The sequence below is a fragment of the Fimicolochytrium jonesii genome (genome assembly GCF_025526975.1).
Source record: "Fimicolochytrium jonesii strain JEL569 chromosome Unknown EV422scaffold_10, whole genome shotgun sequence".
Taxonomy (NCBI): domain Eukaryota; kingdom Fungi; phylum Chytridiomycota; class Chytridiomycetes; order Spizellomycetales; family Powellomycetaceae; genus Fimicolochytrium; species Fimicolochytrium jonesii.
Genome location: NW_026515677.1, coordinates 723,591 through 747,272, shown reverse-complemented (window position 1 = coordinate 747,272; position 23,682 = coordinate 723,591). Strand labels below are relative to the sequence as shown.

Genomic DNA, 23,682 nt, shown 5'->3' with positions numbered 1-23,682 from the left:
CTTGTTGAGGGCCCGGTAGTCGATGCAGCAACAGAGACCACCGTCTTTCTTCGGGGCAAACAGCACGGGTGCCCCCCAGGGGCTCTTAGAGTGGGAGATCCACCCGCGGGATGATAGGCGCTCGAGTTGCTGCCGTAACTCGTCGAGTTCATCAGGGGCCAAGTGGCGGAGTGGGAGCATGGAAGGCTTGGAGCCGGGCTTCAGATTGATGCTGAAGTTGTCGTCGCCGCGGTCCGGCGGGAGGCCGGTCTGTTCGGAAAAGAGGGTATCTGTAAACTGTTCCAACGTCGGGCGAAGAGGGTGGTCGGCAACGACCGACGCGAGTGGATCCTCCGGGGTGGTATCCGGAGGGGTGGCCGTTGCCTTTCGGTCCGCCAGGATTGCACGTTTCTTCGCCTCGACCGTGCGAACGAAGTTAGCCTCGGCTTTGGCGACGTCCGCAAGGGCGTCGTCTGTGGCCAGGTCCACCTCCGTGTCCGTGCGTGAGACCCATGCGGTATAGACCTCGGTGGTCTTCTCCCTCTTGATCGCTCGCTTGGATTGTTTGGCCGTGAGGAAGCTCTCCTCATTTAAGGCCGCGCGCTTTGGGTAGAAACGGCGGGGGCGACGGCCCGTATGAGGTTCGAGTAACCGGGCCGCGCAAGCGCTGGGTTGTTGCCATTGGCGGGTGGTGGGTTTAGTCCAGAAAGTTAGTACGGTTGCGTTAGCCTCGAATTGAAGCGCCGGGAACCCATTGTCGCACCATAAGTGTATGAGGTCAAGGTCCAGGATGTAGGGTAGCCCTAGGATAACATCCGCGCGGATCGGGGCCACAACGAACGGGACCGGAGGGGTCTTATGAGGTATTCGTTCCTCCGTGAAGACGGAGAGGTCGGCACAAATCATCCGCGTGGCGCCGTATGATCCGGCTTTGTCACCCCAGCGCACCTCGAGGGGCGTGGGACAGTCGTACGTGTTAAGATCATGGCGTTGGGCAAATGAGTGGCTGATGACCATGGTATTGCAACCAGTGTCTATGAGGATGCAGCAGAAGATGCCGCCGACACGTCCATGGACCATGAACGTGTGCTTGTCGATGATGGGCCCAGAGCGGTATTCCGGAATGGTGTCCTGCAGTCGGGGTCCAGTAGGTCCCTCGGGTTGTCTGGACGCTGAGGCGCTGCAGACGGTCAGGCCCTGAAGCGAAAATCCTGACTGTTGACGGAGTATGCGGGGCTCGGGGGCTCCTCCGCGGCCGAATGGAACTTGTCGTTGTCATCATCGAAGGCCTCGTTGGGCCCCGCCGAGATCTTGAGTCGGTCCGGGTTCTTAGGGCACGCTCGGGCGTAGTGGTCCTTGCTGCCGCAAGTGTGACATTCGCCTCGCTGAGTTTTCCTCTCCTTCCCAAGGGGTACTCGGTTGGAGTTGAAGGTGCGGGGCGTATCGCGCTTGTCGCGAGCCTGGGCCGGAGTGGCCGTAGCGGGTTGGATCTGTTTGCCGTCTTCCAAAATGCGGGCGATCCCGTCGGCATAACCCCTGATGCGGAAGGCCCTCTGGGCGGCTTCCTGGAGGGTCTTGATGGGGATGTCTTCGTCCTCATTGCCCTGTTGTAGGATGAACTGGTAACCACTGCTCACGGATGCGACGTCCGACCTGGTGGAAGGTCAGCCCGTTCAGGAAGTACTCACATTCCTGTCGCGGCATGAGATGTTACTTTTTGGGGAGGATAGCAATCTGTGTGGTCAGTGCGTTGAAGGCCCAAACGTAGTCTGGCATGCTGTCTTTGAACTTCAGGGCGGCCAGTTTCGCCTCGACCGAATTACGGAGGTTGGCGGGGTAGAACCTGCACCTGAGTGCCTTCAGGAACCGTTCCCGGGTGGCGGAGGCTCTCCGGAGCGAGCCTCGAGCTTCCACCACTCAGCGGCGTCTGCCGACAAGTGGGCTACAAAGTGTTTCACGTCCCCGTCCTCCGTTCTGAATTCGGTGGCTTCCAGATAGCGTAGGTGGGCGTCGACAAACTCGTCCAGTTTGGCGACCATGTCTTTACCGTTAGCCTTACCATCGAACTTGGTCAGCATCTTAGCCAAGGTGGTACGGAACTCCTTCTCGGCGGCCGCCTTGCGCTTACGCTCTTCGCTAGCCGCCAAATGGTCCTCGCGGCTAACTCGTACGCCAGCGAAGGGGCTGTCATCTGGGCGGTCCCTCTCCAGGCGCTCGAATCGCTGCTGGAGTGGGGCGTTGGTGTTGGCCAGCTGGGCTAGGATTTGGAGGATTGTTGCCTGTCCGTTCTCCTGTCGGGCTGGGGTACGGCTCCTGCGCCGCATGGGGGAGCGGCTTCGGGTCCTCGCCGGGGGGCTGCCGTAGCGGCTTGCTGAGCGGCTCCTTCGACGGGGTGGGGAGATGCTCCTGCGACCTTGTCGTCCGCGCCTGTATTGCTCTGGCGTCCGATTCCGGCGTCGGGGGTCCGGCCTTTGACGTCGACGGGGTGAGCGTGAGCGGGAGTGCCTCCTTTCAGGTGGCGACCACGGAGGTGACCCCCTGCGCCTGTGCAAGGGGCGGTTACGCTCTGCGGGGCCGTTGCCATGGGGTTGGTCTCCGTCGAGCCGTTGCACCCTTTGATGCGGGTGTTCAAATGGGTCAAGCTCTAAGCGGTCATTGTTAACTATCGCATAGCTGACGGCGGTATTAGCACCCGCCTGAGAATTGCTCATCGTAGGTTGCCGGAGAGATCTTGAAGGGTGGTGCTACCATGTAATATTGCTAGGTCCGTTGCCAGAGGCTAGCTCTGTCTCCGCTTGATGTATTGAAAGAATTCTAGAGTTTCTACCTCCCGGGGCGCCGCCCGAAGGCTTTTCTTCCCTCGGGAGTCACCCCAGAGCGTAGAACCCGAATATAATCTATGCTACACGTGATCTCATGCCCTACGCGCTTCCCCGCACTAAGGTGACACCTGCAGCACCTCATTACAAATGGCTCGGTTATCCTGACCCTACTTGGGAACGTGAATCCGCACTTCGCTACACACCTGCCTACAAACGATGGCGAAAAGCTCATCCACAATCTTTGTGGATACGGAGACGAACAGCATAGAGCATCTCATATCACATCACATGCGCGACGCCGCAAGAACCGCTCACTATCAATCACACCGCTGACAATAGCGACGTAAACTACATCACATCACGCGCGGCGACGCAAGAACCGACCTTACACACACACATCACACACGACATCGGCTTAGGGACGCCTTTGCCTCAAACACACACATCACACAGTGCGTCAACACTATAAAATGAACAAGTGCGTCAACACTTTAAAATGAACATGAGCTCTCCCTTTCTTCACATATCCCTCGTAGTTCACCTCTTATTTATTCGGCGCCCTCCTCAGGATCTGAGGGAGGTGTTGGGGATATCTCATCTTCACTTGTATTTCATATTATATCTCTTTACTTCTACTTGATCCGAGACCTGGGCTGGCCACCCAAGCTCTCGGTGATACATTACATAAGGCGCCAAGCCCCACTGAAGGCACGCAAGCCCCACTGGCAGCCCATATATAAAGCTATCAGTTGAGCGGCCGCTGCGAAGAGCTTCTTACTTTTTTCTTCACTACAATACACTGCTTTCAGCCCTCTCGGAAGGGCCCAATATCGCCTACGTTTCCTCTGACGTTACAGACGCGCCCATACCATAAGCTTACCTCATGACAGCAGACTGACAGCCGCCAATGTCATACACCAATGTCAATGTCAGTGTCAATGTCAGTGTCAAGGTCAGTGTCAATGTCAATGCCACTCCCCTCTCTCCTCTCATTTTGCCAATCCTCCCGCAATATCGCCACTCCTCCTCTCTCCTCTCATTTGGCTAATCCCCCCACGGCTTCTCCACAGCCCCCACTACTTCTCCATAGCCAGCAGCTATAGCAATGCTCTCTACGCTCGCCACGCCCGCTCTAGGAGTCTAGCTGACGCCCCCCCAGTCCCCTCTTGTTGTTGTTGTTCTTTGATCTGCTGGGTTGTCTATCTATAAATAGCCGGCCTCTCTTTGTCCATTCCCTTCCTCCCCAGCAGATCAACACCAGTTCTTCTCATCTCCTGTTCTAGTCCTTGTTTCTTGTTCGCCAATACAATCTCTTGTCGCCTATCACTCTCGCTCTGTCTTCTCTTCTTCGCTTCCGCCTCTGTCATCGAGATCATAACAGTCAGGCGTCCCCAACCACCCTTAGCAATCCGCACAGCTCACCTTCACCCCCAGCCCCAAATGGCCGTCTCGGATACCGACACACCGTCTGACTCGTAAAACCAGCCACCTGCGGACTCGTAAAGCTCCCTCGACTCGCCATGATCCAGCGATCACGGTAGTGGAACAGTATCCCCAGACTTCCGTCCACCTTTTCCTGGACCGTGAACTCCTCCGTGGCTTCGTAGAGTTGTTCGTTCTCGTTGAAGAATTTGGGGAACGAGCGCGCGATGATCGTTCCGTCGGTGTTGGTGACTAGCGCACGGCATTGGGTGGTTATGGGGTCCCAGAGCTTCTGCAGCTGCGTTATCTCCGTATAGTTCCAGATGAAGAGGTCTTCGGTGGGGTGGACTTGGCGGCGGAGGCGCTTGTCGGCGACATAGATGTTGAGGAGGTCAATGTCCATAATGGCTACCGTAGCTCGCTGCCTCTAATCTAAGTTGTCTGTTGTTTGTTAATGGGGGGATAGCATGGGGTTCGCAGCCTTTTTATGCGCTCGAGGAATCCGTGTTTCCAGAAGCGAACGGAAACCGCGAAACTGGGGCCTCAATTGAGCTCACGTAACGCGTCAGATGACTCATACCCGTCAAAACCTCCTCCACCTTCTTTCCTTTTTTTCAATGCGGACCTAGCTCAACACAACCTTACTACATGTATGGCGGGTACGTGGGGTAGGCTCTGTCGCAAATATTCCAATCAATGAACTGCCTTTTCCTCAAGGACCGCGTTCTCATCAATCCTGGTAGTGTTTGTTTTGGCTGTTGCTTACTTCACTCCAGTCTATCACGGCTTCGATGAAGACCGGAACTCATGACACCCAAACCGGTGCATCAGCAGTGTCGTCCGAGGCAATGGAGGGACGCGATGTGCAGTGTCGCGGGGTTTCCGGCACCGAGGGGTCCGTGCAAATGCCTGTTGGAAAGGCCTAATGACAACTCCTCACTCCTCACTTTAAACGTGAGAGATTCAAGGCCATGTTCCCAGCGCGCTGCATATTCGTTCAATGCACATGTATTGGAAGATATGTAGAAAATACGAGGTAACGACGGGGGCGGTAATACACCACGCACTGAAAAGTGACTAAAGTAGACTATAGTAGCCAAAACCCACTCCCCCCGCACGTCCCCTACCGCCACTCCACCCCCGCATCACTAGCCCACCTGCTCCAAAATTTCTCCAACGTCTCCTCCGGCATCACATCCGCCCCACTCACGCGCCTGGTCATTCGATCCCAATACCCTCCCCCCTCACCCCACACACTCTCATCCCGCGTACTCGCCAACCACACTCCGGTAGCCGCACCCACACTGACATCCGTCGCAAGGCGCGTGGTAGCCTTCAGCGTCTCGAACAGCGGGTCGGTGAAGATACTGGTTTTTGTGACCTTGGAGAAAATGGGTGTGAAGGTAAACCCGGGGGTGAACGCGTGGGCTGTACGTTTGCCCGCATTCTTATCCTTGGCGAAAGCGGCGTCGTATCGTCTCTGGAGAAGTTTAGCAAACACGACCTGCATCAGCTTCGTGTTCGAGTACCTCGTCTCCGGCGCCTTCCTGGCGACAACGGTGCCGACGACGGGGAGTGTGAATTTCGGGTGGTGGAAGCCCGGTTCCGCGACGTTGGGGGTGGACTGTAATGCGAAATCGGGGGCGAATGAGCCGCCGTACTGCCCCGTGCTAGATGTGAACACCACGCGGGCGTCGGGGGCCAGGTGGGCGTCCAACAAAAAGGTGAGTAGGAACGAGCCGAGGAAGTTGGTCGCGTACATTGTTTCCAACCCTTCTTTCGTGAACTCGGCGTCAGAGGAGGCGATCCCGGCGTTGTTGACCAGTACGTCGATTTTCCCCAGGTCCCATTGCTTTACAAAGTTCTGCACGGAGGATTTGAGGGAAGTGTCGAGCTCGCGTGCGCTGACCCGGCCTTTGGCGGTGGGGACAAGGGAGAGGATTTGGTCGATGGCGGTGGCGGCTTTGGAGAGGTTGCGGCAGGCGAGGATGACGGTTGCGCCGAGGCGGGCGAGGTCGGTCGCGATCTGGAGTCCGATTCCTACACATCGCGGAATCAATCATCCAGTCGATCCGGACTTCATCTCAACTCATTGATGAAGCTTTATCTGAACCACATACCGCTATTCCCCCCCGTAACGACAACAACCTTCCCCGTCATATCCGTCTCATTCTTCGGCAGCGCGGGCAACAACTTCCCGACGACAAGAAGGGCGCCCGAGGTGAGGAGATCGGAGGACCAGGCGATGGTGTTGCCGAGGGAGGTGGGGAGGAGGGAGAGGACGCGGGAGGTGGGGACTGGGGTGAGGTTGGTGGTGGTGGTGAGTTTTGATGGGGACATCTTTGATGGTCGATGGTTGGTAAATGGAGAGGAGATCACGAGGTATGGAGATGGGAAGATGGAAGACAACGTCTGCAGTGGCTTGTGCTGTGCTGCTTTTATGCCGGTTGCGGCTGCTCGCTGGAGTGAGAAAGAAAGTGGCAGGGCTGAGTGAGTGCAGGGACCCGCAAGATGAGGAAGGGCTTTCGAGGGACGAGGCTTCTGGGGCTTGCGGCTCCTTCCTCCTGTCCTTCCTCCTGTCAGTCCGTGAATCGCGTCCCTCATCCCCTTTCCTGAAATGGCCTCTTCCAGGGTCATATCGGTACTATCGAGAACGTGTAGGAGAATTGAAGTATGCTTCACATCTTGAAGGATCAAAACAAAAAATAAGTGTATTGGAAAAACTACACACAGATTTAAGAAGGTTCCACAGAACTCAAAGCTTTGCAATGCATAGAAAGGAAAAGGAACGTGATGGGGTTCTTTCATGTAATCCACGGGGCTGCTGCAAAAACCTTTCTCATTTCCACCCACCCAGCAAGCCACCACAACAACTGCCGTCTGTCCGTCTCCCTGTTCCACAAACACACCAACATCTACTCAACAGTCACACTCTTAGCCAAGTTCCTCGGGAAATCCACATCAACCCCATTCAGCACCGCCAAATGGTACGACAACAGCTGCAACGGCACAACCGTAATAATCCCCTGCAGGGCATCCACCGTCGACGGCACTCGGATCGTGCGGTACTGATCACTGATCCCCGTGTCCTCCTTGTTGCAAATAATAATCGGCGCGCCTTTACGCGCCGTCACCTGCTGCAGCGCAGACTGCACTTTCGGGTACAGCGAGTCCCGCGTCATGATGAGGATCACAGGCATGTTCTCGTCGATCAGCGCCAAGGGCCCGTGTTTGAGCTCGCCGGCGAGGATGCCCTCAGAGTGCATGTACGAGATTTCCTTGATCTTGAGCGCGCCTTCGAGGCAAGTGGCGTTTTGTGCCCCGCGGCCCATGATGAGAAGAGACTTCTCCTTGTGCAGGACGTCCCGCGCGAGGGTTTGCAGTTCTTGGTCTAGGGCGAGGGTCTCTTTAATGTAGCGGGGAAGCTCGTGAAGCTCGTCGATGATGAGCTTGCGGCGCTCGGTCATGGAGATGCGGTCTTCAGAGAGTTGCAGCGCCATCATCACCAGTGCGATGAACTGCGATGTGTACGCCTTGGTGGAAGCGACACCGATTTCGGGGCCGGCGTTCAGGTGGACACCGCAGTGCGTCTCGCGGGAGATGGAGGAGCCGACCGTGTTGGTGACGCCGACGCAGAGCGCCCCGCGTTCGAGGCAGTAGCGAAGAGCGAGGATCGTGTCGGCCGTTTCGCCGGATTGAGACACGAATACGCACACGTCGTCACGGAAGATGGGCGTGCGGCGGTCAAGGAAGTCGCTGGCTAGCTCGACGCTAATAGGAATCTCGGTCAACTCTTCGAAAATGGCGCGGGTCTGGCATGAAGTCAATTACGGGTGTTCAGCAAGAGTCTTGTCGAACGGAAAAAATTCATTTCGTTTTTCACTCACCGCAATGCAACTGTGGAAACTCGTTCCGCAAGCTACAAACACAATCCTCCTGCACCTCCTGATGGTCGACAAGTACGCCTTCAAACCTCCCAGATTGACGGTGTGGTCGTCGAAGTTGACACGACCACGCATAGTGTTAACCACCGACTCGGGCTGCTCGTAAATCTCCTTTTGCATAAAGTGGTTGAAGGATCCCTTCATGATTTCTGCAATCTCCATCTCCAGTGTCTGGATGGACCGAATAGCGGAGATACCGTCGTCACGACGGAGACGGTGGATGTGCAATTCCCCCTCGTTGATGTGCGCAATGTCGTCGTCTTCGAGGTACAACACACGCTTGGTGTGCTCCACAATAGCCGAAGGGTCGGATGCCAAGAAGTATTCGATCGGCTGAGGCATGCCATCTTCGCTCAGGAATGCACGCGACTGGCTCCTGTGGATTTTGGGGTGGGTGGGGTCCGCGGGCGTCAACAAGTTCTCGCTGTCCTCCGCAAGCTTGTCCTGGTTCCGTGCGTCTCCAACACCAAACTCAACGTCCACAAAGTCTACCTTGAGCTTCTTCTCGGTCTTGACACCAATGAGGAGCGGGGATCCACGACGGGTGGCGACGATTTCGTGCGGGTAGTGGGTAGATTTCAGCAACAGTGCAAATGCTCCCTCGAGCTCTTTGATGACAGCCTTCGTCAGAGCAGTGAATGTGAGTGGCTTGCTTCCCTTTTGCGAGTCGAACAGGTACTTTGCGAGCTTTGCGATACATTCCGTGTCAGTGTCAGACTCGAACACGTATCCCTTCTTTTCCAAGACAGTCCTCAATTCCTATAATGAAGTGCGCGGTCAGATTAGCTGAGGTCTGGGAGCATATCGATGCAAACGTAGCCTTTCGCTGAAAGCAATGGCATCACTCACCTTGTAGTTCGTGATGATACCGTTATGCACGACCAAAAACTCGTTCTTAGGGTCACTACGGTGAGGGTGGGAGTTCCTCTCGCTAGGTTGACCGTGAGTCGCCCATCGGGTGTGAGCCATAGAAGTGTGGGCCACGAAAGTCTTCTCAAAGTCGATGCTTTTGTCTTCGTTGATCTTCTTACGAAGTGCGTTGACCTTGCCGACCTGGCGGAACACGTTCACGGTGTCCTCGACATCGCCGTCGACGGCTATACCGGCCGAATCATAGCCGCGGTACTCGAGACGGGAGAGACCGGTCAAGAGCGTGTCGACAATGAAGCGACGGTCTTTCTCAACCTGACGGTGACCGGAGAGTGAGTTTGAGTGTGAGTAACAGGTAGAAGGTTGGGGGAATTCCCGCGATGGCGCAAGATTCCAACGGTTTCAAAAGGCGCTGTGCGAAGTCTTACCAAGTAGTTCAAGTAACCAAAGATTCCACACATTTCAACCGACTCTTGCGTTCCCTTCTAGGTCTGAAAACTGTCGATGGAGAAATGGGATAGGCGTAAGTAGGGGGCAAACGGTTAGACAGCAGCGACCAAACACGAGATGAGATTGCCGGAGCGTGGGAAGATGCCAACATTGATGAGACATACCTGCTAACGTATCGCTTGACAGACGGGGATAGGAGTCTCTCACGGAGCGATATGCCTTTTGATGATGGGAAAGACGGTGAGATGAGTGCGGCGGGGAAAGGCCTGTTGCTTGTTGTTTTGACGTCTTGCGAAAGCCCGTGGGAAATGGCCTTATTTGCGCGGTATGTGGCGCCGCCGTTTCTCTCATAGCCACATGAACGCGTGCAAATCCTACAGGAAGTGACCCCTATAACATCGGTGACGAACAATCCATAAGAAACCTGAACGAGCTGAGAGGATCCAGACTCCAAAAGCTTATATGGAGAAAAGCGCTGCAAAAATGGCTAGAATCGAGAGCGCCAACATCCTCGTTGCGCCGGATGGTTGGTGTTGCCCGGCACCCTATACGTTGGCCAAATATACGTGGAGTGGCCGACTCATCCACCCTTGTTCCGTATAATGGTTTGAGCGATGCGCTGTTGTCTGCGGAGCAAGTGCGTCTCTCGTCCATCCCTCTTCATGAGTCGCCGCTTTCGTCGGGAGCGTGCTGCCGGACAACACACTATCGAAACTGCACCCTAGCCACACCGGTTTGTTCGCACTCGGCATTGGTTAACGTCGTCTTTAACTTCAACTATCCTTTGTCCCCGTTCATCTCCTGTTCAAAGTCTTCCCTCCGCCCACTCAAAGCTGTCATATCCACGCGCCAATATACCTTCCACCTCAATGACATCCCGATCAACCCTCCGGTATGTGACGGCAGACTCTGCCGAGCATGCACCTGCATGCGAGCGCAGGGACAGAATTTAGGTGCATGCTGAGCGGTTATCATCGTCGCCAATCATGTCAAGCGGCTCTTGAACGTCGTGATAAGTTGCCCGACGTGCGGAGTTGTCGAAGGAATGTAACCCAATGAACGGGCACATCCAAGCGACTCGCCAAGACGGAACGGGCTATCCTCGCCTACCGTCGTACAACTCGTCTCTTCCGCGTATTATCTCAACATGTCCTCCTCCCAGTCCATCAGCGCACATGTATTGGGGTCCACCCACGGTGTCATTCCTCGAGATCCCCCCCTCATCAAGATCCACGTCTCCCTTTCCAATTCACCTTTTGACGGGCTTTCCGTTGCTATGCGGTCGCAGTGGATTGCCTTGACCCCATGAATTCAGAGGAGTCACGCAGGTGGCTGCGTTATTGCGGTCTTTAAACCTTTCAAACTGCCTTTCAAACCTTCCCGAAAATAGACAGCATCTTCCCAACAGCACCGTGCCGCAATCTCGGAACGAATTCCTCAAAGCTACTCAAAGCGCTTAAAACTCCTTTGTTCGGAGCTTGTAACGGGGCCTTTATCACGTCACCGACCGTCAACAACCCAAGTTGCGCACCATCCAGACCATCCTGACTTTAGCTCGAGGCTGGACGGCCCAGCATTACCAACAGTTGCAACCGGAACTCTCGCCGGCCGCCTATTTGTTGGACAGAATTTCACCGGTTGGGGGGAAACATACTTGAGAGATATTCGGCTCCCCGCCCTCATTTTGTAGGATCTTGTCATATATCGCGTACGCATTGATTGTCCAGGATGCAGGACACGTTAGCTCAACGGCAGGCAGAGATCATAGAAGGGGTAACTTGAAACCGCTGCCGACCTCCATTTATGTTCTCAGGGTTTCGCAGATGCCTAACGTTATGGACCCTCACAGTGGTTCAACTCCGACTGGTGTGAATGGCGCGTGCACATCCGAGATTGGTAAGGGGACCTATTCGATTAATTGCATGAGGAACTCGCACATTAATCCGCAAGATCATTATCTCCCTGTCTCTAGTAAAAATGCTGAAATTTGGCAAGCGATCTATGCCATCCACTCCGTCTGGTGCTTCATCCTCGCCGCGATGGGTTTGTGGGCCTGCAACGGCAAAGTGGTCCCGCTGTGGAGAAAGGGCCACCGGATCCTTGAGTTCTCCGGCGGGGCGCTGCGCCCGCGTGCTGTCGAGGGGTTCTTGGTCGTTGCGACGGTTGGGATATTTGGCAGGGCGATGTATTCGACGGTGATATGTCTGTCGCCGACGGGGTTTGGGAGTGAGGCTGCTACTGAGTTTTTTGTAAGTGATTTGGATCGTTGGACTTTCTGCGGAGTTCCCATTTACACATAGGCGGCATTGAATGGTTTCCTGGCAGCAAGTTTTTTCCTTCGTGCTTTTCTATGATGCAGTTGTAGTTTTCACAGTCGGCATGTACGTGTGAAATCTTATTGGCAGAACAACTCGGAGGACTAGGTGTTAAAATCCTCCTCACAAACCACCCAGAGTCTTCGCCATCCCCCGGCAACGCCTCGTCGGCAACATCACCGTCCGAGTCCGCCTCCCCTCCCCCCAAGTCCTCAACTGGATACTCATCCTCCTCGTCGGCTTGCCAACCATCATCATCCCCACCGCCGCGACCCTCGACGGGCACTCGCGCGACACCCTGCGCCCAGACAGGGCATGGGCGTTCTTCCGCCTGTTCTGCTTCTCGTGGACGGTCTCTCTGGTCCTTATCGGGATAGTGCTTGTGTATTTCGGCGGGCAGCTGATGATGGCGCTGCTGGAGACCGAGCGCGTAATGACGAGCATGACGAACTCGCATAGGGATACCGTGAAGAATGCGAATGAGGCCAAGTTTAGGCGGTCGATTGTTACTGTAAGCAAGCTTGGATTCATCCACCTCACGTTCTTCCATTTACACCTGACTTTGACCCGAAACCACCCCTTCTTCTTTGTTATATCCCCATCCAGACGATCGTAACCCTCACAGCCCTCTTCATGCTGGACGTCGCCTACTGCGTCACATTATGCACATTCGGGCTGTACCGCATCGAGATCCAATCTTTCCTGCCGTACTCGATCATCGTCGGCAGCTGTTGGATCCTCATCCTCCCGACGTTGTTGACGCCTGTTTTTGCGATAATGTGTTATGGGTATGTCATGTGCGGCACATCAAGAAGTCCTCGTTCCCGTTCGGGCGCAGTAGTAATGGGGTGGTATGTCTTTTTTTTTTTGGTTGTCGTGTAGTTTACGGAAAAACGAAATAGAAGACAAATCCTACCGCACCAGCGAGACGGGTTGTCGAACGAGAGGTAGCGAGACGGCCGGCACGGGCACGGCCAATATCAGCCGACAGACGCGCAAATCGGAGTTTCTGCACGATGGGAGTAGTGATGAGGAGAAGGGGGGTGGTGTTGATGCGACGCCGCCCATGCCGCGGCGGGGGAGTGAAAGGGGGACGAGAGACGAGGCGTAGTGGGGTGGGAGTTAGGGGGCTTTCTTTGGAATTTTTTTTTTTGGAGCAAAGACAATGGGGATCCTCGTCTCTCGGTGTGGGCCATGCACGAGAACTCGGTCGGCGATCCCTTAAACACACCCGTACCTTTCGCTGAGACGCACGAAAACAGTGAGGACGGCATGCCTGTGCCGGACGGAGGTCTTTTCAGGCAGTGGGAGGTCGTCTGGTGGTGCTGGGCGGCAACGGGCGAGGCAGTGGACAGATGACCTCGGATGAAGGCAGCTGTGAAGAGACACTATACCAGTTCTTGTGTTATGTGTCATTGGAGGACGCATTCTTTTTTTAACGTGGGATCGCTACGTACAAAGATGCTGTTGTAGTCACATGGCTCTTTCTAGCGTCTTGGAACATGCTTACCAGCCATGACATATGATTTCTGTCAAATGGAATTGCGAGATCACGAGTGATGCAGTGCGTGGAATCAAGAGGTGCCTGCGATTCGAGAAAGTACCCGTTGGTCTGATGTCCCAGGGAACGTCGTGGTTCCGGCGGCGGGTGGCGGGTGGGTGGAGGGAGTCGCATCATTCGGACATCTAGCCATGGACCAAATTGAAAGACCTATAATATTGGCTATTCCGAGGACTCCATGAAGTCCGCTAGACATTGAGGAGTCCAGAACCAGTTCAGCGAAATACTGCTGAAACGACTATGTGGACATCGATGTTGCGAATTGGCACATCGCAACTTTTCTGAGCGACACATCCCAGTGCCATTTCTGTACATGTATCACATCACTCCGATCCATACACGTCGCCACTTGCGTGCAGTTCGTCGGGGTTTGTGGGAGCGCACGCGTCCCGATGCATGTCCGAATGACCGAAAGTCTCGTGTCCGAATGCGTTCCTTCATCCTTCGTCATCCTCGGCTCGCTAAAACATCAGTTACTTCAATCACCAGCAATCAGCTACCGTGAATCCATACTCCCAAGGCGGTGTCTTGTCCGGCAGCACTCCTGGAACCCCTTCCTACTGAGACGACCCTTGACACCTCGCGTGCGGTTCGGTGTTCCTATAAACCTTCGGGGACTGGAATACTAACTGCATTTTCCCACGCGCACTCCCGCGATAATGCTGGCAAATTACGACACCGAGGACGTTGAGGAGGAGGCTCAGACGGACCTTATTCGCAGAGGACAGAAGCAGACTAGCGACTCCCACGCGGATAGTGGACTCGTCGTGCATTTCGTGGGAAAGGAGGGAGTGGACGACGACAGGTTATGCGAGGACGTTACGCAGGGTTTCCAGAGCTCCAGAGGCAAGGGTACCGGATTGGCGAAGACGACGGTGCACAAAGTGGAGACGCTGGCTTGGATCAATGCGGAGGAGGTGTGTTTGATATATGTAATGCGTGTCACATGGAGGGAGACCGGAACATGATTTACTCATGTGGCGATGAAACATCCCTGAGTAGTCGCTGCGATGCACGGCGATCCACGGGCCGGACGGGTTATGCGTGTCGGTTGCAGATACTGTATTTTTGATTGACGCTGGTTGCTCCGAGCATCGAGCTACCATTGCGTTGGGTTAGTTTCTCTTGCTCTGAGGGGCATGTCATTTCGGACTCAGAAGACGGAACGCAGACTGAATTGAGACTTGGGCAGACTGTCTAGTGGAACGCACGGCCTTCAGTCGGGACGAATCGTTCATAGTAGTTGCGGACAGACTCGGCACCCTTCGTTTCGTGCATCTCGGCACGTCTTCGGTCGTTTTCTCTAGGGATGTCTTTTTGGGAGCGGTGGAGGATGAGGGCCCGCCGACGTTTGTGTGGGTCGGCTTTGTTGCTGCCAAGGGGTAGGAGAGTTAATTGAGCCGTTGTGTCATGTTGGAGAGCTGTGAATTTACAGGTTAAAGTGGTGTATCCGGGTACATCGATAGGAAAGGCGCCGATCAGCTTCTCGTTGTTCTACGCGACATGCAACTCCTCCGCTTCTCCAACATTGATACGAAAGGGCTGGATGCCGCGATTTGCGCGAATGACCTCGAGAGGGCGAAAGAGGTACGTGGCATCCCACCATTCGTTTGGGCATGGAAGTCTGTACTGACGTGATTGCGCGTGGATAAAGCTGTACGAAGCCATAACCATGGAACGAGTGGACCTGAACGACGGGACGGGCCTAACGAGTGTACGCGACATGGTAACCGTGTGGGATCACAAAGGAGCCGAGCGCTTGATCGTCGTGGGCAGCGGTGAGTATCCACTTCGCCCTTAACAATACATCATTCGCACCCCTCTGAACACAAAGACTGCTTTTGCAGGCGAACAGCCCCTCTCGGTATGGCAGAGGTCCCGAGTTACGCAGAAGACGATGAAAGTGGACGCCGTCAAACTCTTGTTGAAAGGCCGCACGGTTGTTCAAGCCGAGGCGGATCGTTCCGGGCGGCGGTTGATCATGCTTGATGATAGCGGCAGGCTGTCGATCTGGGATTCTCATGGGTAAGTTATTATCGGATAATGCTCTCCAGTGGATGCTGAACCTGATGGACATAAACAGTCTGTTCAAACTGTACCACTACGACAACACCAACCTCGTCGATTTTGTTTTTCACGATTCCAACGCCATCGATATGCCCGATTCGACCATCATAGCTCTCACAAATGCGAAAGGAGGCCGAGTCGTCCAAATCATCCGATTGCCATCATTCACCGTGATGCAGGAACTGCGTGTGTCCGAAGCTTCGTGGCTGTTCTCGCGGGAAGCCAGTGCGGTGGATGACGGGTCTGGGTTTCGATTCGTGGAGGCTTTGTCGAATGAGGATGGGTGGGTGCAAGTCTACGAAAATAGTGGCATGGCAGAGGAGCTGATGGAATACGCTGGCGAAGGTCCGCAAAGTTTTATATACGCACCTTGCAAGAGACGGTTCCCTATCATCGGTTTGAGCAGCTTCTTCAGAGTCGGCGGTTTGAGGAAGCGGAAGTGTTTGCGCTGGACTTCGGGTTGGATGTGCAGGTACTTTGGATGGTGATTCTGGTATGGCGGACTTGTCGCTGACGTGGCAATGCTCTTGCAGTACGTTCTCAAGGCCAAACTAGATCAAATGGCTCGAAATGTTGATCTGCATGCCCTGCTTGAGTCTAAGGGGGCCGACCATTTCGCACAGACTTTGATGGATGAGCTGCGGAGCGTAGAGGTAGGTCACTCGCCCAGTTCGTCCCTTCGCTATGTAAAGACGTCATGAAACATCTTGCCCATAGGATGAAGAGTTCGCGATCGATTACTGCCTGCAGATCACGCTCCCGACATTCAGGTCGACCTACAGCATCCTCACCTTCGCGCGAGTTCTCATTAACGAAACCACTAAAGGATCAGACATATCGACCGACAAAGTCCTAGCCCTACATCGGGCAATCAGGCGGATCGGCACGTATCAACTGATCTCGTTCGAGAGGATGAACAGATATGGAGGCGCGTTTGGACATGGCGCGGGAGCGGGGTGGGATCCCCGGCTTCTCCGTGATGCGGATGGGTTTAATGCGCAGGAGTGGCAGGCGATGAGGACGGTGGACTTTGTGATGGAGATGAGGGAGATGCTGAGGAGCGGGGATTTGAGGTTGGCGGTTGCTGTTTGGAAGAGGCACTATTTGGGTGAGAAGGACATTTGGCGTACGTTCCGCTGTGGTTGTTGAGCTGACATGATCTCGGTAGACGAGGAATTGCTGCCGCACATTCACGACATTGTATCGGACATCCCCGAGCACGCATCCCTAGAAGACTATGTGCCATGGCTGAAGATGGACGTCCTCCCGATCATTCAGCGGACCGGCGATCGCCATAAGCTGGCGATATGGATCGAGCATAGAGCTCGAGTCGTCGAGGCACGAGAGAAGCGACCCCACGGCGCCTTGGAGGTTGTTCGCCTACTAGACAGCGTAGCCCTCCCCGGTATGTGTGACCAAGTCACGGACGCCAGCAAAGACCCCACCACCACAGCTCGCGACCACCAACTTTTCACACCCGCCACACCGGCTTACTACGTTGAGAACGCCATTCTCTTTGCCCAAACCAGCGGCCTTTCAACCTTTGGGTCAGAAAGCAGCAGCGGAAAAGTTTGGGCGAACGGGCTGAAACAGCAACTCGACGACTTGGTCTATCTGTGGGACAAACACGATCTCTACATCTCACTCAACGACTACAGTCGCCTCTCCACCAGTGACATTGCAAAGGACCTTCTCGACCGCGTCGCCGCCCCCGAACTCCTCGGCGGCGCCATCGAAAAACATTTCCGGTGCTATGTCGAGCGCAACAACCTGGCATTCGACGAGTTGCTGGCGGAGTACTGCGTCGACCTTATGGACGGATCTATCGCGGCTGCTGCGGGGTCCCGCGCAATGGCGGATAGCTCGTGGCAGGCGCGGGTGCTGTGTGTGTTGCTATACGTGGTCGATGTGGATGTGAAGGCCGATGTGGTGATGGAGTTGATGAAAAGGACGCCGGTACCATGGGGTAGTGATGTCGGGGAGGTGTTTTTGGCTGTGCGTTTTCTCTTGATGGGCCTTTCGCAGTCAGTTTCCGCAAACGCTCACATGTTTTTTCTGCAGACGTTAAAATACCCCGTGATGAGACGACGAGAGGAGCTGCGCGAACAGTACCGGTTGTTGAAGTTGAAGCGGATGTTGGTGTCGTATGGGATTGGATCTTTCAATATCTCGGATAAGGTGCTTGCGAAAGGTTAGGGGCGGCTGGCCTAGGTGCTTCTTCGAAGGGAAGTGTCGCGGTTAGCTGATGCTTTCGACTTAAAGGTCTCTTGCCACGCATTCTTGGGCGGATGGACGTGATGCATGCGATGGACGATGTGATGCAGGTAATATTTGGAGGTAATCTTCAGTTTCGGAGGAACATTGAATTTTTTGTGATTGCCGTAGGTTGTGAGCGCCTACCACCATATAAGTGTACTTCAAGCCTACCGCATCCGCCTTCGAAACCTATACGAGCACGGCTTTATCGAGCGAGCCAACAGGCTTCTCCAAACAGGGCACGAAGATCCCTCGACCGCATCCGGCGGGCCAAGTGATGATGGACTAGAATTGGAACTGGACGTGCGGCTGGATATCGTCGAACAAATCGGAGTCGCCAAGGAAGTCGCGACGCATTTCTCCAAAGTCCTGGAGGACGCCGCTGCCCATCAGCAGGCCACCGACGAGGCGGGCGAAGACGCGAAGCGCGATTTCGCATGGGCGATCGACGCGTCTGTTGCTTTAGCGGAGTTGATTGTCTCAATGCAGGAGGAGCTGGCCAACTTGCAGAGTACGGAGAACGTCGCGTCGGCTACCTCGGGGTCCGTGTCGAGCACTGCTGTCGGGACACACGGCGCTCGGAATGCACTTGTTTTGGCAGCTGCGGATCCCGAGATTTGCGGATACGACGACGCGCTGCGGATGCTGCAGCATATGAAGCATTTGTTTACTGAGTTTGGCGTTATGATGTCGTTGCGGGCGTATAGCGATGAGCTGGAGCGGAGGAAGATTCTTGCGACTTTCGCGAAAAAGGTTTATAGGTATGTCGGGAATGCGGAACCAGAGAAGGCGCCCGTTCGAGCGCGGTCCAGTAAGGGGAAGGGGAAAGCGTGGAATTTTGACGGCGAAGAATCGCCGCAGCCCGCGGACGACAAATCGGACAGCTCGCAGACAGCACTCTACCGCCTCGCCTACGTCCTCGGCTTCGAGCGCTCCAAACTGCGCGGAATCCTTGCTGAAGAAGCCGCCCGCAACGGCGACTTCAAATCATCACTCGTACTCTGCAAAGAGCTCTTCGACAAATCACCCAACGAAGAGACCGCTCGCACGCTCCAACGCGTCGCGCGACTGTTGACGCAGTACGCCGCGAGCAACAAACAGGTGTATCGCGACGCCAAAGCGTTTAAGACGCACTGCCGGCTGACCAGCCGCATCGTGCAGCTTAGCGCACAGGCGTTCTGCACGTGCGGGGAAGAGGATGTGGAGGATGCGCTGGACGATTTCAAGAACTTTGAGCTGCAGCACACGGTTTTCACGCAGTGTGATGCCGGCGATTATGAGGCGCTTGTGGCGAGTGAGTTTGAGGCCTTTAGGGGTGGTTTGTTCGGGGCTGGGGAGGGATCTAATGTGTTTGGTGGGTCGGTGGGAATCGGCGGCTCCTCGGCTTCGGCATCTTCGCCGTCGTCTGCGTCAAGGGATAGCAGCGAAAGACGGGTGAAGCCCCAGGAGGTGCCCGCGCGAACAGAGATGGAACTCGCGAACATCGGCGATAGGTTCGCATCTTCGTTCTTTGATGAGAATTTTCGCGAGGCGAGTTTGGTGCTGTCCACCGAAACAGCGATGGATCTCGTCTCCTCATTCGTCTTGGACGCGTCCGCTGTCAAAGACCAGAACGCTATCCTAGGCCTGCAGGTCGGGGAAGATGAGCAGTCAGCAAAAGGCAAAAAGGAGGCCGAGCGCGGCCATCCCGCCCATTCAGGTCGCTTGCTGGCCGAGTATCTCGTCAACAACAAGAGCCTGCAAACTGTTCTGCGTGTGCTCCAGCGCGCCAAGGAAGCGATTCTGAGAGCGGGAGGGCCGAGGGAGGCGTCGGCGTGGAAAAGCGTCATTGGATTTCACACTGAAACGCTGGGTAGGCTGCTGGCTGCGGTGATGAGTACGCGGAAGATTGACCAGAGGCTGGCTGTGGGATGTCTGGTATCCATGCCGCTCAAACAAGCATTTGAAGCCTACAAGGCCGGGATGAGCACCACAGGACAAGAATACGCCCGTGTGCTCCGGATCGCTGGCATCGGTATTGCCGTCGCTGCCGCGTGGAAGCAACGTACGTTCCGAATCAGCTGTGAAGACCTCGCGGCAAACGCGAAATGGTGGCACCAGTTACGGCTATTGGGAATCCCGTTCGATAAGGACACCTTCAGATACCGTACTGAGACCGGAGGCCACCAGCGGCGTGTCGTGCCCCAGTTGCTCGTCCGCACCGGATTTGACATCCTTACGTGTTTGGAGTTTGCGAGGAGCTACGATATCGAGGACGATTTTGTTATCATGGAGTATGTCAAGGGGCTGTTGCTGACCACGGATGAGGATTCGGACTATCAATCGAGGGTGGCGGGGATCGTGGACGATGCGGTGAACAAGGATCGGATGCTTGCGACCTTGACAAAGGAATGCTTGCCGCGCGTATCGCCGTATGACTACGAACGGCTGTTATTTATCGCGACGCAGATCCTGCGTGTCAAACCGGACGCACAGCTCGCTAAATCGTGCAAGGAGGTCGTCAATGTGCTCTTCGACTACGTGAGACTGAAACCACCGGCGTTCGAGGAACTCGTCGAAGCTGACCGCGTTATCACGGGATCTATCACAACGTTGGAGCTAGATGCTTATGATGTGCTTCGAAAGAAGTATCCCAAGAGCTCGCAGCGGCTGCCGTACCACGCGCTGACGATCGACCCTTGGTCTGTCCTGGGACCCGAGATGACGGAGGAGTCTATCCCGCGTCTGCGGCCGCTAAGAAGGATGCTCGACCTGGAGCTGGACAAATTCTACGTGGTCGCCATCGAGAACCTGTTTGACTCGCGGCCGCCGTCGACGGTCGGGACGAGTGGTAAATTGTCGAGCGGGCGGAGCTCACCGGAGGCGGATGCAACGTGGACAGCGAACAGCCCGCAATTGCGGTTCGCGGATGTGAAGCGGCTGCTCACGCATATTGCTGATGATGCTGTGGCCGTCGAGACACTTCTCGAGGTGGCGAGGCGGTTTCCCTGTGGGCATGATCGGATTAGCTCGTATCGGATGGCGCTGATGCGGACGGAGAGGATGGAGGCCAAGGAGCAGGTATAATGTACTCAGCAGTTGATTTTCGCCTGCCGCTTGACCACTGGCTTTCTTTCAGCAATCCGCGGACAAAATACCAGAAGGCGTTGCCAAATCTGAGGATAAACGCTCCGCACAGATCCGCCAAGTCCTGATCGTCACCGAAACAGAGCATCAGCTGCGCACGCTAGGGATGGCGGATATGCAGCAGTACATATCTGTGCAGGACTCCATGACAAATCTCATGCATACGTTGTACTGGAATAAGAGCGAAGCTGCGTTGGATCCTAAGAGTGAGTGTCTTCTGATATGGGAGCGTGTGATGGGTGGTTGGTTTGAAGAACCACGCTGACACACCGCTCCTCCACTATGCAGATGACCTTGACCTGCATGGAGTCGTCAACGACATTGCCAAGCGCACCGGGCTCAATCCTAACGAGTTCAGGACGTGGCTGATCGGGGTATTTGGATTAATCTTGGCCTATGGAAGATACATCCGTAGATTAGCGCTGAATACTCAAACGCATCTTTCTTAGAAATGGCTATCAGCCGAAGTCCCCATCAGCGACGAAGAACGGGAAATGTACCTTCCCTCCATGCGGGTGCAGATCAACAACATCCTCAATTCGAGAGAGGAGATCGCGCTTCAGATGCGTTTGCTGTACCTGCTGAGGTCGCTTTCTGTACAATCAGGAACGCAGTACCTGCTCAATTTTGTTAGTCAGGTATGCGTTTATCAATGTCGGTGTTGCGCAGAATATGGAAGCAGTTTCTGGATAGGCAATGAGCAATCTCATGGTGGTTTTCTCTTCTCGCTCTGTTGCTGCCAGCCCACGTCCAAGATTCTCACTTTGAACCGGGTCAGGGCGCTAAGCGTTCTGTTCCAACTCGCCAGTCCAAAAGAACTTGCAAAAGACGGTTATGAGGACATCAAGTAAGTCACCCTTTACAGGTGTTGCTTCTCGCTCGATCTTAGTCATTCCCACTCTCACCAACGACCTCCGTCATCTTCAGGAAGTACATGCAAATGCTCCTCTACCTCGCCGATTTTGAAGAACTTCGCATCGCACAATCCTTGCGAGAATTTGAGAAGTGCGATAAGGAGGCGTTTGTCCGGTCGTTGTGGGTTAATCAAAAGGACGAGCTGAAGGTATGCTTTGTGGAAGTGCTTGTGAACAATACACTGGGGGCCAATTCTTACGGTGAAAGGTGTTTTTCGGGTTCAGATTGTGCAACTCATTTGCAATATATGCTTGGATTACCATGTGTACGACCTTACTTTGTGGGAGAGCGCGCTGCATCGGCTATTGGATAAGAAACTGGTAAGCGGTCTATGTGACTGCCTTTGTTGCAGGAAAGAAACAGAATTCAATCCTGATGATAATCTGCTTCTGCCCCACAGTATCGCTACTTGCTTGGCATGTTGGAGCATTTGACGTCTGTACCGAAGTTGGGCCAGATGAGGTCGTTACCAAAGATTTGGAATGGCGTTTTGCTGGGATGTTTGAGGTTGTTGACGGAGGACAAAGGTACGATATTGATCTACTTCTCACACCACGGAGCGGTTGGCTAGTATCCTCATTGCCGTTTGTGTACTGTGCAGAGTCAACACCAGCGATGTACGACCGAGTCCTGACCCTCCTCCAGAAGTGCCCTTTCCTGCCCGAAATCAATCTCGATGCGTTCGTGAACCACTTTGATCAGCTGGCGATGAAAACGCCTGCTACGTTCAGCGAGTTGCTGAATGCGTTGCGGGGGATTGCTGCACTGCCTCCTACTAGTAACCTTTTTGGCGCTATCAAGGTATGATACTTTGAAAGCCCATGATTTGTGAATGGCTGACTGACACCCTGCGTCTGTAGAAATGCGTGTCACGCCTGGATCACTCCGAGCTCATGCAAGCGCTTGACTGCATTTCAGGCAGAGGGGAGCAGTCTGGAATCGTTCCGGTGCAGAGAATTGAGTATGCCGCGACGGATACGTGGATTGGGAAGGTGGGTATGCCATAAACCCACTCCATGGTTGAAAGCCACGATGGGAGTTCCACGCATTGACTTCCGTGATTGCAGACCTGGGTCATTCGCGCAATTTACGACCAAATCAACGAGTCAGGCGCATACGAGCTCCTCCTGTCAACGAAACATCTCGCTGGATTCGTAAGTTACTTGGTGGATTGCGACCGCATCGATCATTTGCTCGTAGCATCTTTGAAGGCACAAAGGTTCGTCACGGCGTCTGCATCATTGAGCGCAGATTCAGGAGTTGTATCCGGGGGGCTTCGAGGCGCTGATTGACTCTGCATCCATCAGGACGGCGGCGGCGATAGAAATTATCCGGATGTATGCGGGCAGATACCCGCAGGTGCTCCAAGGGATGTGGGAGCGGCGCCCTGATCATGATGAGGAAGACGAGTCCCAGGCATTGGATGTAGAAGCGGTGCCGACGGCGGATCTTCTCCGGGTACGTTCCCTGAATCCCGTTCGGCGTCAACAAGTCAATCTGCAACAGCTCACCTCTTCCCTCTTCGCGACGCAGGTGTACATCAACGTCCATAGCTTTCCTGGGGTGGATCCGGCGACCATTTCTGCCATCAGAACCAGGGTGCAGTCAAGTCGTAGATAGTTTCTCATAATAGGTGTAGGACTTTTATCAGACGTAGCTTCCACTTACGAGGAATCGTTGTACGCTTTAAAGTTTGAAGTGGGCTAGCGTTGCGATACTTTTTGACAGTTTTTTGACGGGGTTGCGGAGTTTGTGGTCGATATGGACGAACTACGGCTGGTGCCTGCTGCTACGCAGCAGCAAAAGGGAGCACAATCAACAAATGATTTATTTGGGAACTACAATAAAACCTCTACTATACAGCGGGCATTCCAGCATCGCAGCATTGACTGCATGGCATCGTCGTTCCGTGGAGCTAGGATTGCCCGATCTTGGGCCTTTCCCAATGGATGATG

The 23,682-nt window shown here is 54.7% G+C and overlaps 5 protein-coding genes across 5 annotated transcripts; 2 read left to right on the top strand and 3 right to left on the bottom strand.

Moving 5' to 3' along the window:
• Positions 1-4,079: 4,079 nt before the first annotated feature.
• On the bottom strand, positions 4,080-4,705 carry EV422DRAFT_528387 (uncharacterized protein). Its single transcript, XM_053070279.1, has one exon. The coding sequence runs from the start codon at positions 4,624-4,626 to the stop codon at positions 4,183-4,185; it is 444 nt and encodes a 147-aa protein (XP_052926078.1). The 5' UTR covers positions 4,627-4,705; the 3' UTR covers positions 4,080-4,182.
• A 439-nt stretch (positions 4,706-5,144) lies between these two features.
• On the bottom strand, positions 5,145-7,128 carry EV422DRAFT_528386 (uncharacterized protein). Its single transcript, XM_053070278.1, has 3 exons — positions 7,077-7,128; positions 6,344-6,907; positions 5,145-6,263 (listed from the first exon to the last, which is right to left on the bottom strand). Exons 2-3 carry the CDS (start codon positions 6,858-6,860, stop codon positions 5,347-5,349), a joined length of 1,434 nt encoding a protein of 477 aa, XP_052926077.1. The 5' UTR covers positions 6,861-6,907; positions 7,077-7,128; the 3' UTR covers positions 5,145-5,346.
• On the bottom strand, positions 6,917-9,674 carry EV422DRAFT_528384 (uncharacterized protein). Its single transcript, XM_053070277.1, has 4 exons — positions 9,466-9,674; positions 9,017-9,352; positions 8,111-8,926; positions 6,917-8,035 (listed from the first exon to the last, which is right to left on the bottom strand). Exons 1-4 carry the CDS (start codon positions 9,496-9,498, stop codon positions 7,139-7,141), a joined length of 2,082 nt encoding a protein of 693 aa, XP_052926076.1. The 5' UTR covers positions 9,499-9,674; the 3' UTR covers positions 6,917-7,138.
• Positions 9,675-11,006: 1,332 nt separating this feature from the next.
• On the top strand, positions 11,007-12,920 carry EV422DRAFT_45329 (uncharacterized protein). Its single transcript, XM_053067237.1, has 7 exons — positions 11,007-11,260; positions 11,337-11,383; positions 11,460-11,736; positions 11,813-11,868; positions 11,941-12,313; positions 12,409-12,590; positions 12,685-12,920. The coding sequence occupies exons 1-7, from the start codon at positions 11,216-11,218 to the stop codon at positions 12,911-12,913; spliced, it is 1,209 nt and encodes a 402-aa protein (XP_052926075.1). The 5' UTR covers positions 11,007-11,215; the 3' UTR covers positions 12,914-12,920.
• An 894-nt stretch (positions 12,921-13,814) lies between these two features.
• EV422DRAFT_578313 (rough deal protein C-terminal region-domain-containing protein) lies at positions 13,815-23,595 on the top strand. Its single transcript, XM_053073286.1, has 26 exons — positions 13,815-14,280; positions 14,366-14,477; positions 14,556-14,745; positions 14,806-14,950; positions 15,018-15,141; positions 15,211-15,388; positions 15,447-15,713; positions 15,776-15,902; positions 15,964-16,083; positions 16,148-16,538; positions 16,599-17,425; positions 17,492-17,621; positions 17,693-17,754; positions 17,816-20,746; positions 20,805-21,018; positions 21,101-21,186; positions 21,262-21,450; positions 21,556-21,659; positions 21,740-21,875; positions 21,952-22,047; positions 22,128-22,254; positions 22,329-22,528; positions 22,588-22,719; positions 22,795-22,946; positions 23,035-23,185; positions 23,261-23,595. Exons 1-26 carry the CDS (start codon positions 14,023-14,025, stop codon positions 23,345-23,347), a joined length of 7,536 nt encoding a protein of 2,511 aa, XP_052926074.1. The 5' UTR covers positions 13,815-14,022; the 3' UTR covers positions 23,348-23,595.
• Positions 23,596-23,682: the final 87 nt, after the last annotated feature.